Source organism: Anopheles darlingi, chromosome 2, assembly GCF_943734745.1.
Source record: "Anopheles darlingi chromosome 2, idAnoDarlMG_H_01, whole genome shotgun sequence".
Taxonomy (NCBI): Eukaryota; Metazoa; Arthropoda; class Insecta; order Diptera; family Culicidae; genus Anopheles; species Anopheles darlingi.
Window position 1 is genome coordinate 81,372,113 of NC_064874.1, and position 13,944 is coordinate 81,386,056.

The window sequence follows — 13,944 nt, forward strand, 5'->3', positions numbered from 1 at the left end:
TCGTTAATGGAAGTGAGCCGTGCTCGGTGGTGCTGGAGCATTGGAGCTGTGTGCTCTCTCTCTATCTCTCTCTCTCTCTTTCTCCGTAGAGGCGGAGGAAAAGAAGCGACCCAGACTCTGGCTTGGATGGTTTATGGGCGGGTTTTTCCCGGTTTTTCTTTTCATCATTGGAATGTGAAAATCGTCACAGTTGCGTGTGCGTGTGTTGCACGTTATTGTTTGTTGTTTTCCATTTTCCACCTCACGGTCACGACAGAGGAGCGCTACGCTCCTACGGTGTAGACGCTGATAATGGACTTTGGGTCCTTTGCTTGCTCGAAGTTGTCAAAACCTTACGTGACTACGTCGATCATTCGTCGAGAAGCGAAAAAACGAAACGTCATTACCGAGCGCAACATCGCAGGAGGCACAGACGTCATTCCGGATTTCAACCAGGACACAACGGGACTCGAAGAAAACACCAGGAGTGCCAGGACTTTTTTTTCACTCCATTTTGCCCCCCGACGATAACAACCGTGACAGCCGCCTACTTCGGGGGGCGGAGCGACGACAATGTGACAATGTTTTGGGGTGGCCAAGATTCGGTTTGGCGGATTCATTCCAGCATGTCACGGCTTCCCGCCTGTTTGTTGATCAGAAAAATCATTATCAAATCATATCACAGCTCGGACTTAATCGGGTGGTGGTGGTGGTGGTGGTGGTGGTGGTGGTGGTGGTGGTGCACGTGCAAACACCCGTCCTGGGGTTGTGGCCACTCCAGAAGCTCCCAATCATGCCAGGTAAGGCAGGTACTCAAGGACCTCGGGCTGCTTGGATTCCCGTCACATCTTTCACCAGAAGAAATCTGAATTAATGAACTCGACAGATTATCCACTCGACGAACGCTACTGGCCCTCGTAGCTAGTATCCCCAGTTCTCGGAGTCACCTGCCAGGACTGTGGTGGAACGGTGGGTTCTGAGATCCTGTTTTTCCAAAGACACCAGACGAGACCAGACGAACGCTCCCTCGCTCCCAGGCCGGTGGCAGTAAATAAAAATCTTTAAACATCCTGCCATGCCCGGCAGTGCCAAGGTGTGTGCGCACGGGATGCCGACCTAGAAGGACCGGACCGGAGGGTGGTCATATCGCTCCTGCTTCAGGCCAACCAGAAGACGCCAAATCGTTCTTACCACAGACACCGCCGAAAGTCCTCTCGTCGGTCCATGGTCCATGAGCTCTAGAATCTTTCACTATCTCAGTCTCTCTCTCCCACACACACTGTGTATTTTATCTCGCTCGCTCATGACCCGTTTCAGGAGCATCCTGTGCCAACACGTGGCTTCCAACCAGGAGCAAGGGATGCAACGAGCCATCCCTCCCTTCCTTCCTTTCTTCGGCTTGCCGTTGACTCCTCGGTGGTGGTGTACCTGGCCGCCGGCGATTAACGCTTTAACTTTTCACGTTAAATTTGCAAAATAAACATTGGACCCGGCTTGGCAAAACAGTAGGGCCGGGCTGGCAGCAGCAACTCGCCACCTCGAATGCATACAGATCAGCTTCTTTTATCGGTGTACGGAATGTACTGGTAAAAAGTCGTTATGTAAAGTGCGGTACGTTCGGTACGCTTGTTTGCTTTGCCACGACCACCAGGTCCTTCTCACTCTCCTGCTCTCTTGCTCTCCCTCTCTCTGTGTTGGATGCAAATGTTATCCATGTTCATGCCTTTTTCCTCTCATTTTCCTTTCGCTTTTTTTTGTTCTGTTCTGCTTTTTATTTGCCGTACGTTTAGCGCAGAGAACGTATCGGCCAGACAAAGTCTGATGAATCCCAAATGACCACCGGGAGGGGGCGCGCTGCACTCGACCTGATACTCCCGACAGAAGGTGCCAAACCTAAGGTGGGGTAGTTGCGTAAAACGTGCTGAATTCGATTAAAAATTGGCCAAGAAACTCGTCTAGAGAGGCACGTAGAGCGCTCCAGGGAGAGAGAGAGTCTCTCGATCGATTCAAATTGCAGCATCCAACGGATAAGCGACCGTCTCTAAACGGGAGCAACACAGCCACATCCAATACGTTTAACGTGATAACAACGCGCACTAAAACGATCCTGACAATGGTGACTAGATGGGGGTGATTATGGAAACACGCGCGCCCGATGGGCGACAGCATCATCACCGCGTTAGAACTGGAGAATGTGTTTCTCGATGGCGCAATTGCACTGCGAGACACGCATAGCACGCCAGCCCATCAAAGTGTCCATTTAAGGGTGTATGTGTGTGTATGTGTGTGGATGTGTGTCTGTGTGGGCGAAGCAAATAATCCTAACAATTAATGACCAGCATTGAAGTTTAATGAATTTCGATTTATTGATAAGCTACCAGGTCGATGTCGATGTACCGCTAGTTAGCCTGACCTGCAGCAGCACAGCAGACACGGCCAGCGGACTCTGTTCTGGTCACCCCCAAATTAGTTCCAGCCATCCGATCCGATACACTCAATTGCCGTTCCCGATATCTCGACAATGTTGAGTGTCGCGTTGCGCCACGCATTGAGACCCGGTCCCGGTTCCGGACCCTGTCCGGAAAACATGTCAGTCATGTTCCCGGAGGAAAGGCAGACTGTGATGGTAGGGGAGTAATGGCACAATGTCCTCATGTCCATGCAGCAACAGCGGAGGTCATTTGTCGAATCAGGTCAAGGCAGAGTGTTGTGTTCACATTATTCAATCAGCAGCAGCAGAAGCCGGACCGCCAGGATGCAAAGGAAAACCGATGACCTGATGTTCTACCCCGAGTGTCCTCTGGTCTGAGATGTCCACCGGTGTCGTCGAGTGACTCGATTTCTTAATCGTCTTCTAAATCGCCATCATTTATTGGCTGCCAATATTGTGAGCAGTGCGACTTCTTCACCTCAGGTCGGACTTGCCTGAAGTCTGGTATGCAAAAGAGAGTTCTCAGAACACCGACCTGAGGACACGCAGGACAACCCACTAGCACCAATTGTCTATGTGTAGGTCCGTGTAGATAGATAGAACAATGCTATCCGGAACAAGCTCATTTCGAGTTCGAGCCCATAGCGAGCCCGTCCTGGGAACAGCCGGGCCCCGAGGCCTCCAATTCTTGCCAACATGCGCTGCGCTCGGTGATGCCGGAGTGTAATGCCGGGGGCGGAACGGTTCTTATCTCGAGCCGACCATCAGGACGCCAAACCAGGCAGCAGCAGAAAACAGAACGGAACGGACGGGGAAAACACGAAAATGACCAGAACAGAGGAGGCGGCGATGCGAAAAGTCAAACAAAACAAGAACCACGCTTTGTCTGGCTTCGTTCCGGGGAGGGGGGGGGGGGCTCGTGATGATGGGCTCGGTGCCAGCAGTGCGTAGGTGCCAGGAGTCAGTAAGCACTTTTGCCTCAGCGCAAAGTGAAGCGATGAGAATCGATGCGAATCGCCGCTACTCAACGCACAACCCCACCGCCCGGTCCACCGAGACCGGCTGAGGAAGTACGGAAGCAGCAGAAAGGCTGTATGTTGGCATTACCGACTGTGGAGTGTTTATCTGGAGCCGCCCCGCCCGGGGAGGTGGAGCTACCCGGATGCTGATGATCCAATCGATCGGCAGCCGGGGCTGCTAAGTGGTTTAACGAAAAGACCCCGGGAGCAAACAGACCCGGGAACAGGTGTTGTGGCAAACAAACACGGGCTGTTGCTCGTGATCCATTTCCAAACAGAATGCCATGGGTGGGGGGATTTTAAAGATCATCCCCTGTACTGATCTGTGGGGTTAGCTGTCCAGTCACCCTTTTTGTAGAGAGATGGATTTTATGATTTTCAAGGAGATCCAGAGGATATTGTTCGTTATCTACTTCATTAAAATTTTACAATTCAGAAGGCCAACATACCATTTGCTACCATTCCTGTGTTTGAGGAAGGTTCCGGACTACCCAGGACACTGTGGGTTATCAGGAAGAGCAGTACGATCCTGATCACTAAAGCGAACGTACCCGGCAACCGGACCGGCCATCTCATCCACTCCAAAGGTTCCATCGTTATCCTTCCTAGTTGTTCTTCACGCAACAGCCACCACGTCGATCACGATCACTCTACAGCAGCAGCAGCAGCAGCAGCAGCAGCAATGATCACCTGTTCTCGCTTCAGCAGCACTCGCGAACATACACCATCAATTGGAACCGGTCACTACACCAATTGGTTCTCCACACGTGCCGGCTTTTGGGACACAATTCCACCGGATTAGCAAGTAGGGACACTTTTGGCATCAAGTTGTTTGACACTTTAGTTACGTCACTCAGGTGTGCCAAGTCACCCCCAAATCGAATTTCAATTAAAACGGTAAATTCTGACTAATTGACACCTGCAGAATGGCGTAAACGAGTTTCCACACTAACGGTACGCGCCACACACACCATCGCAACACACACTTTTCCAGCATCGCGTTGATAAAACGTTCGATTATCTGAATAGTATCTGAACTACTGCAGAGGAAGAGAAAAAGAGCCACAGCCAGAGAGAGGTGTTCGAGGTTGGTGTACAGAGTAGTACGCGTAGCAGGCGGAAGGAACCCTGCTGCTTCCACACGACGCTGCATCCGAGACAACACTGAAAACGCATTCCGTGTTCCGCATCCAACGACCGGAGCGCGCACCACCGCGTGCGCCGCACATGTGTATCTCCGGGAGTAGCGTTTGGTCCGCGACTATAGCGTCATCGTCGTCATCGTCGTCGTCGTCGTCGCCTCTGTCGGCGACGGCGGCATCATTAGCGTCGCGTTCGCGTTCTCATCATCATCATCATCACCGTCATCGGCCGCGTGGTCCTCGCTCTTCATTCTCGCCGAGGATGCTGTAGAAGCCAGGCACTCTCGCTCTCTTGCTCTCTCTCTCTAAAACGCTGACTCTGTCAACGTTGGAGATTCCTCTCAAACCGGCATCTGAACGCGTTGGATCGTTTGTTTACATTTCCACCGCCGAAGGAGAGTCTGACTACTCGCCTACTAAGTCATGTTCGGTTCGGATTTTCCCCGTCATTTTCCCCACACAAACACGAAACCGAAGCGAAACGAACGAAGCGGGCCATGACCGGGCATGGGAAACAGATGCATCGTTCGGGGCATGTTCGGGGTGGCATTGGAAATCCCGTTTGCAGGCATGCGCCACGACCATGCCGGGATGAGGAAACAGCAAAACAAACAGCACGACAACAGCACAATGATAACAGCGAGCGAAGGGGAGGAAACGGAAGGGGTGGTGACCACCCTTCACCAACAACATTTCCGAAAAGATCCGTTATCGCTCTCTCTCTCTCTGCCTCGCTCTATCTCGAATGAAGGAGAGTCACGTTTGCGCCTTATTTTGATGCCATTTCGGTCGTGCTCCGAGGCTGATGGTGGACGTTCCGTCTCACTTGCGCACCACCGGACGGCATCGGCGAACCAATCAAATTCGTTCGATTCATTTGGACGCACGGAGCGGTGGCCACGCGTCGTAGTATATCCTTTTTTACTTCTTCGCACAGGACTCGCGCCCCCCCCCCCCCCCTCTCGCTCGTTATCCTTAATGTGGGCCACAAGAAAGAAGAATCCTTTCGCCGGAGCCGCTGGAACGGTATCGCTCGACGAAGGTCGAGAGTCTTCTCGCTCGCGTTCTCCGTGAAGATGGTTTATCCTTTTTCCGTTCGTGCGCACACCTCAACACCGCCTGGTACACCTCGATCACCTCCGTGCTCTCCGGTTTCTCCTCGGACCTAGGCTTTTTGGGTGCGAAGCGCAGCATCTTGCGGGACAAAAAAGATGGATCAAACGCGACGACATCACGGGGCGACCATGGATGCGATAGTGGACCGGAGAGGCAAAATGTCTCGTGGATCTTTCGGAGGTCGTTCTAACCTGGGGCCTGGGGAAAAGCACCAACCGAACCGGACCAGAACCGTAATCGTAATCGTCATCGAAAGTCAGCGCACGCCGAAATAGGTCCGCTGGTGCCATGATTCGTGAAGAAATGGCCACGTCGCTGCGTGCTCTCCTCCCGTGGTGTGATGACGTGACGTGACGCTCGATTCTCGAGACCAGCATGTAAGGGGCGGTTACCCAAAGTAACATTGACCCCGGGAAAGGACGAACGACGGCAGCGCAGGTATATGATGTGCAGGTTCAGCATGGCCGACAGCAGCGCGTAGGGGCCATTGCGTTTTTCGTTTGGCTAATCGTGCCGATGCTGGCACAGGAGATAGGCGAGGAATAAGACAGCTGAGATCAACTTTAATGTCTCTGCAAAACAGCTGTTCTATCCCGTCCCGTCGTCGTCGTCGTCGTCGTCGTCTGATGAACCCAGACAGGTCCCAGATTGCAGATGGCGGCTTTCTGGCGGGATGGGAGGGCTAGACTTTTGCAAATGGTTGTCGCTTACGTGTGTTGAACGAGCGGCATTTAGCTCGATCCTTTCGGTGGAATGAAACTTGGAGCCGGTCTCAAATCAGTTAGTGGTAAAGAATGGGAACGATTTAAAGCTTTAGTTTGAACAATGGCAGTCATTAAAGAGTTTTTGTTTGGGATAACAGTACCGAAAACAGTACGAAGCAAGGGCAATATTAAGCCGTAGAGTCATTCTAGGAAGGTTGTGCATTTGCTTTTATAATTACAAGAATTTGGTTTGCATTACATAATTTGGAATGATAATTCTTTTTTGAAATCATTATCTGAGTAATGTGGAATGTGGATTAATAAAAAATAATCATTTCAAACGAACCGGATTCAAACGAATACAAATTGAGCTTAAAATTGCAATAGAAGTTTTATTTCTATTTAAAATTCGTTGGTTTGTATAATGAGTTAGCTATTTGATCTAAGTAACGAAATGTAAACTGCAAAATACTCTTTTTGTAAGATATTTTCTTGAAAAATCCGAATTTAAAAGCTACTGAAATGTGAATATTTTTTTAAAGCTGATGATTAAAATCCAAATTGTTTTGCATTGTTGAACAATCCCAAATACATGACTAAATTATGAGCATGACTTTTAATCAACGACAACAATCAACATTTAATCATCTCAACAAAATATTAGATATCTGTTTCACACTTTCAAAGTTCTACAAGACAATTTGCACATTTGATTGATAATGTATACGGTCACGAGAAAATGATGAAACACATGAGTGTCATTTACATTCTCTTCCGCAAAAACGCAAGGCAAGAAAGAGGTACAGTTCGATTATAGGATTAGAAATATTGTCTCTATCCAGTTCTTCCGTTCTGTTATGTGTAAATGCTCGCTATGCAAATGCTAGAAGCGAACATTGACAAGTTATCAGATAACACATGATTTGTGAAATTAATAGTTGCATTTAAGAGCTCAAACGATATCTTGTTTGAATTAGATTCGAAGGGACTTCCTATGGATTTGTGTTTGTCCTTTAAATATGTTTAATAGCCACTCTTTGTAAAATTACTAGTAAAAAAATACATTTATCTCTTATACAAATTGGCTGTGTCAATTGAAACACTAATTAAAAAAATAAAATTTTCTCCTACGATGATTCTGTTGCGATGATGAAGGAACCTGATTTTCCCTCCCATAGTGCAGGGTAAATTTCAAGAGAAAATCCACATCAAACCACTCCATTTCAAGCGAACACCGAAGGGACCCACTTTTGCCATCAACGTCCGCGCCAACAACCAACCAGCCGGGTGTCGCCGGTTTTGCCGACCAAGAACGTAAACAACGCTGGTGCGCATGCCCGTCAAGGAAACCCCTGAACGACCAAACGACCTCCTCCACCCAAAACTCCCTACCCTTCCCTTTCGATCAGCTGTTTGTTGTCATGCACCACCACCACCATCACTACCATGCTCCTTGCCTTGCCTTGCTGCTACTGCTGCTGACTCACTTCGCAGGCACTTCGCAAATGGAACGCATCATCTATTAAACCCACCCTCCCCTGTCTGTTCTCACGTTCTACGTTTCGCGAGCGTAGTAAATACAAGGCGTGCACGCCGCCATCTGTGTCGCTGTGTGCGTAGTCAATTCGCGTGTTTCCCATGATGGGCACGTCGGAGTGAGAGTTACGGATGTGTGAGGAATGTTTTGTGCTGCTATTGATCGGTGTATCTGTGGTCCGTGGCGTTGATGAAGGAAGGAAGGAAAACCTGTGTACCGTGCGCCTCCATTGCTTTTTGACGTTTATCGTCGCTGGTCGCTGGTGAGCGATTTCTCGCACTGGTTACTTTGCTCCAGGCTTTGTTTTGTTTTCTTTTTCATACTTTAAAGTGAAACAATGAAAAAAGAAGCAAAGAGCGATATTTTTGCAGTAGTTTCATGCTGTACGGCGTGAACAAAGAAAGAACTCGATGGAAATGGCTTAACGTTGCGTCTCCGTTGTGGTTCATTTCTTCCTATCATCCAACATCGACATATCACAGGGAGTGGCCATAAGAAGGCGTTGTGCATTGTGAGGTGTACGGTGCAAGTTCCATCTTTTACATTCGCTTTTGCTCATGGTGGCATCCTGCTGCATGCGTCATGGGGTTGCCCTAGCGGCCAGTGATGGGCAACTGTCTAAAGGGATGCCTCCCGAGGCACAACCAGGGAGGCTGCTGCTCACGGTAAGCCAAGTTCCGGCCGCTGGCTCCAGGCCAGATAATCGTATTCCATACCATTGAATCACGTTTGTTTTTTCGCTTTTCCCGGTGACCTCCGTTTCTCGATGGTGTTGTCCGGGTGTGGTGTGCAGCCGAACAGCGAGACTCACCGCGAGCGATAGCCAGTACGAGGTACGAGGAGCAAGGCGCTCTGCCGGAAATGCAACCGGAAATGAGCTGCAGGGGGCTATTAGAAATTTAATCAAAAATCCATTTTCCTTCCTTCTCTCGTTCGCACTCAGATACTAATCGAGGGTGCGACGGACCACCACCGTTGCCCGGAGGAACAGGAACACCGTGGAGCAATACGAAGCAAAGCAACCGTACGCGTACTGGTGAACGGGCGAGCAAGCATAAATGTAGGCACTAATCATAGCAACCATTGTCGTTGTCAAACAGGGAAAATCAAAGTTTTTTCAAAAGTTCTGGATCCGCAACCCGGATGTCGACTACGCAAGACTGAACAAGGCAAGCAACAGTAACAATAATTTTACGAAACGCGCATCATCGAGCACCGGAAGGAATGCTGGCGCTAGTGGCAGAGCTGCAGACGATGGCAGTGGTAATTCCAAGCATAATCAACATGCAGCGGCAGCGGTTGGGTAGGTCACGGGGGAATTCATCTTGCGTCTTGCTGTTACCAACGAGCTGATCCATCGGTTACTTGGTTTTTGTAGGTTCGACATACAGCTGCAGTGCCTGGATGCTCACTCGTTGCTGCTCGTATCAAAAGATGGTGCTCGGAAGGCGGTCAACGGACAAGGGTGTTCCAGCGATCTGCTACAAACGGACCAAACCTCCAGCCCCGGTAGCTCACTCGATCTCGAGTGGGAAAACGATTACGGTGGCTATCCCCAGGCCGGATGCCAATGGTGCGTTGCGATGAAGAGATCGCTGGCACGTTCACTCCACTGACTCTATCGGCTCGTTCCGGATCTTTTCAGGGCTTTCACTCAACAGCAACAGCAAGAAGAGACACACGGGATGGCGTCGACGACAGCGGCAATGGCGCATCTCGTCAGCTTCCCGGTGGCCGTACAGGAGTCCGTGTTCAAGATCGAAGAGTGGTCCATGGTAAAGAAAAGTAAAGATCGTATAAACGCACTGCGCCGGTTGGATCACCCAACGGTCACCCCCAGCCGAGGAGGTGGTGGAGATGAGGTGGCCGGTTCGCTCGAGTGTCTACGGCGGCCACTAGCGCCATTCGAGCGTCGCTCAACCCTTAGCCTTACCAGCGTCGAGCGTACCGAGGCGTACGGGGGTTCGTCGGACCTTTCGCACATATCATCGACCCCGGATGGTTCACTCGAGTGGGACATCGATCAGGATCGGCAGCTGAAGTCGGAGCACGACGGAGAATCGGAGATTGACTTCGAGACCAAGGAGCTGTTGCTCGAAATCGAGCAGCTGAAGAATCGGGTTCTCAACGAAACCGGCGCTTCGTTGCGGGATGACCATGCGATGATCAGTTGATGAGATGATCCCCTCCCCATTTCCTCCGACTCCCTTCCTTCCTTCCCCTTTCGCGACGTGGAATCGTTCCGAACGTTCCACTTTCCCCCCTTTCCCCTTCTGGGGTAGAGCCTTGTACACCTAGTGACCTAGAGATAACCATATATTTACTGTGTCCGTTAGTGTGTCTGTGTGTGTCCATGTACGTATGTACGTGTGCGCACGTGTGTGTGTGTGTGTATGTGACGTGTGAGTGTTTCTATGAGTGTACAGTAGTGCAGCACGCAGCGAGAAGATCGTGAAAAAGGACGATGCGTATCAGAGGTCGAGCACACGAACTATTTAAGAAACCCCCCGTTTACCGGTGTATCGATATATATAGAGTTCTTACCACCTTTGCACCGGTTCTTATAGACTTGTTGATCCCCCTCTTTTTCTCTCTCTTTCAATTATTCCTTCGAGTTCCAAGAGTGTTTTTTAAAAGAGGTTAACTAGAAGCAGAGACTTGCAAAGAGTTGCGCAAAGGGATCGAGGCTCGACTTCAGTTCGCTTGCTCGGTTTATAGCTGCCCTGGCTGTCCCGTTTTGCAATAGCATAATGCTGCAAAATGGAACGCACTGTATTATTGCTTTATAGATTTATATACACATATATTATATACACCAAGTTATACACGAACGGTAGTGGATGGAAATTATTTTTTTCTATTTTTTTGTATTTTTCATCCATCAATTGTTATGCGACCGATCGAGCATTAGGTTGGTGTTGAAGACGAAAAGAGAGAGAGAGGGATAGGGAAATTGAACTTAGCGATAACACAATACTAGAGTGCCCTTTGCCCTGTTTTCCAAATATTCTACCCTTCCCGCTCTCGGCGAAATATGGTTACAGTTATGGAAACGTGTTTCCTTCTAGCGGAACAATAACAATCCAGTGAAAAATGCATTTGTTTAGCGAATCCGCGGTGTACGGAGCGCTAGCGAAACTATTTAGCGAATAAATAAACGGAAAAAAGGAAAACTGACCCATTCTCGCTGTATCAGTGTTTCGTCAATTACGTTGAGAAAAATGTTGTAATACATTCTGCAAAGAAGGTCGTCGTGGATTGAGCTATTAAAGAACGATAATCCGCGGGCTGGGTTACAGATAATTAATGGTGATGCAATAAAGAAAGATCAATTAACTTACCGTTGAAAAAATGGCCTGGTTTTCAAACAAATTCCAGAAAAGCCTTTGGCATTGTGGAGAAATGTGATTCACTAGTATTAAATTTAAAATCTATCCGAAAACCGATTCCAGATGAAATCCAAGGAAATAAGTGTGGAAGTAATCAGTGATGCAGTTGTCCGACGTTAAAAAGGAAATAGAAAATGGGACACCTTAACCAGCGTTCTCTTCCCTCAAGCTTGTGGATGAAACATCAAAAGCTCTTCTAGACAGAACACCAGTTAAGAACACCATTCACGGTTAAGAGTGTAATCTTGGTTGATGAGTTGAGGTCTGTGATCGGCTGGCAGCAAAGAAAGCATTTACCGTTGTTCTGTAGTAATAAAATATCAGTTGTTTTCGTAGGTGAATTTATTGTTTTTCATGTTTCCGCTGTCTCTTACTTCATTTAACGTGCACGCCTTTTCTCTTTTTATCTCTCTGTCGCCGTAAGAACGGTTTGCAAAGCAAAAATCATCCATAATCCATACTCTTCGCTAGTCCTTTGTCTATACAATGCATTCCAAACCCCACACCTTGGGGGGAGGATCTCTTCTGTGTGAAGGAAGGGTGTGTGTGTGTTTGTGGGTGTGTTAGACAGTCGGGGTGCTAACAGGAAAAAGGGTCGGCCCACACATCCTAACTCACTCCGTCTATTGCTATCTAGCTTTTCATTCTATTCCAATTGTCTATCATTTCTATCGTGTCTTCGCAACATTCCGATTTGCTTACAATAACCGCATCGCACCATTCCGCCATCATCACGCAAATCGTTCAAGAGCGATTGGATTTGTTTGATTCGCTCCTTGGAACCGCATAGTTCTACTCCGGTGTAGCTTGTTAATAATATTATGTATAGTTTAGATATCATGGTTCACATCGCATCGCGTTTACGATTCATTTTCTCCACTCCCGTTTTGACCCAAGACTTGCAGCTGTACTTGTTATTGACATTCTTACTATGGGTGGTGCACAAAGTGCGACGAGAGTATCGTCTACTGCTCCTCTTCTCTTTTACTTTGACTCAGAGGCAATGGTCCTAGTGGGGGTTACCTGTAGGCGTGACGATCGATCTTCTATCTTTCCAAAAATAACCCGACACGACGGAACAAAATATCCCTAATCCTTTCTTTGTTATAGTATTTCTATGTTGCTTTCAGAACCTAAAGCATATTGTTATGACCGGTACACATGCCCTTCTAGCCATGGTTTCATAAAACAATCGAGATGTGGTTAAAACATGTCTCCGCTGTAACAATAATACCTCATTACCATTCCAACCATACTGAATGCCATTTGTTCTACCTACGGCACGCCATCGAAACGAAAAGGTAGTATAGGAGCGAAACATTGACTGAATTAACGTTCTGTGTGGAAGTGATAGTAGTTAGGAAGAGACAAATTTATCTGTTTTACAAAAGCCTAAAAATGTTCAACAATCCATTGCTTTTCGCCATAGTGTCGTGCGTAGCCAAGTGAATTTCATGAGGCATTGGCAATAAATGGGAGCAATGGGCACAGAAACTGAGAGGTAAAACCTGGGAAGGTGCGCTAGTAAAGCACTGCCATCTTGGAAGAAGTGCTGGAAGATCGTCTATAGGAAATGAAAGAAAAAACAAAACGAAAACATTCATAAACGGCTCAACCGAATAACCGTCCTCAGGCGCTCCAACTTAGTGGAGTTCGACGCAATGAAAGAATGAAAGAAAAGAAAACAATATCTACTAACTTATAGTTTCAATAGAAGAGTATGTGGCTGAATAGTGTTACATTTGTACACGCATGATAACATAGTAAACTAGGAGAGTAGGAATTAAATAAAATGATAACGTGATCAAACAAAGACAAACCAAAAAAACAAATACAGCGGTTTGCCGGCAATTTTGCACATTTTAATGTCAACCTAGAATTCAATATTATACTTATGTACAGAGTAAGTTGTTAGGAAAGGGAACATAGTTGATTGAAGGTGAAAACTTATAAAATGGAGCCACTAATCCAACTATACAAAACGTCCGATGTCAGCCCTTTCATTTACAATACTCTTTCCTCTCCTTGGATCACGCTCGGCATTCTACACCATTCTGACGCTCATTTCTCTCTGCAGTGTGACCTCAACAACACTCGGACAATTCGCATTACGGTAGTCTGATTAAGTTTGTGTATTTCATCTTTATTCGTGGTGTTTGCAGGAATTCTCATTCTGCGCTTACAGTCTAGGATAGCAAAAACGGACAATATTGTCATAAAATTTCATTTTTAATTCTTCCGATGCGCATTGATCGCACGACCCGATGATGTTATCTCCACGGTTTACCCTCAGGATAATGTGTATTGTTTGTATTTTCTTTTTGCACGCGCCGGATACCCGTTGTCCCATTCATCCTGACATAAGGTCCATATCAGGGAAAGGGGGAAACAAGGGGCACAAAGTGATGGATTGGTGCGAGTTGAAAGAATACCTAGAGTCGCTCAATCAACGGAGTATTTAACATGATAAACAACAAACATTAGAGATAGGGAAATGTGAGCGACCAAACTGAACGTTTTCTTGATTTTAATATCTTTTCTACAACATGTCGGAACAATAAATAGTGTCCAAGATCGGATAGGTGGAAAGCTGGCCTTTACAACAGCCAAGGCAATGCGCTACACGT

General features: G+C 47.7%; 3 protein-coding genes across 13 annotated transcripts in view; 1 reads left to right on the forward strand and 2 right to left on the reverse strand.

Moving 5' to 3' along the window:
• The window catches only part of LOC125949841 (lachesin-like), a 39,025-nt gene extending 34,590 nt beyond the window's left edge, over positions 1 to 4,435 (reverse strand). For both annotated transcript variants that reach the window (XM_049677264.1, XM_049677263.1), the window contains exon 1: positions 3,879 to 4,435. In XM_049677264.1, the coding sequence (XP_049533221.1) occupies positions 3,879 to 4,023 (145 nt within the window). In that variant the 5' untranslated portion in view covers positions 4,024 to 4,435. The remainder of the gene's footprint in view (positions 1 to 3,878) is intronic.
• Positions 4,436 to 7,981: 3,546 nt separating this feature from the next.
• On the forward strand, positions 7,982 to 11,081 carry LOC125949849 (uncharacterized). Its single transcript, XM_049677280.1, has 6 exons — positions 7,982 to 8,593; positions 8,722 to 8,761; positions 8,872 to 8,952; positions 9,029 to 9,231; positions 9,307 to 9,501; positions 9,574 to 11,081. Exons 1-6 carry the CDS (start codon positions 8,535 to 8,537, stop codon positions 10,100 to 10,102), a joined length of 1,107 nt encoding a protein of 368 aa, XP_049533237.1. The 5' UTR covers positions 7,982 to 8,534; the 3' UTR covers positions 10,103 to 11,081.
• Positions 11,082 to 11,583: 502 nt separating this feature from the next.
• Positions 11,584 to 13,944, reverse strand: part of LOC125949825 (serine/threonine-protein kinase 24) — a 52,396-nt gene continuing 50,035 nt past the window's right edge. For 5 of the 10 annotated variants that reach the window (XM_049677232.1, XM_049677230.1, XM_049677231.1 and 2 more), the window contains exon 10: positions 11,592 to 12,881. In XM_049677232.1, coding sequence (XP_049533189.1) covers positions 12,839 to 12,881 — 43 coding nt within the window. In that variant the 3' untranslated portion in view covers positions 11,592 to 12,838. Of the gene's footprint in view, positions 12,882 to 13,157 lie in introns of those variants that run through there. The other 5 variants (XM_049677222.1, XM_049677223.1, XM_049677226.1 and 2 more) reach the window with 4 other exon arrangements.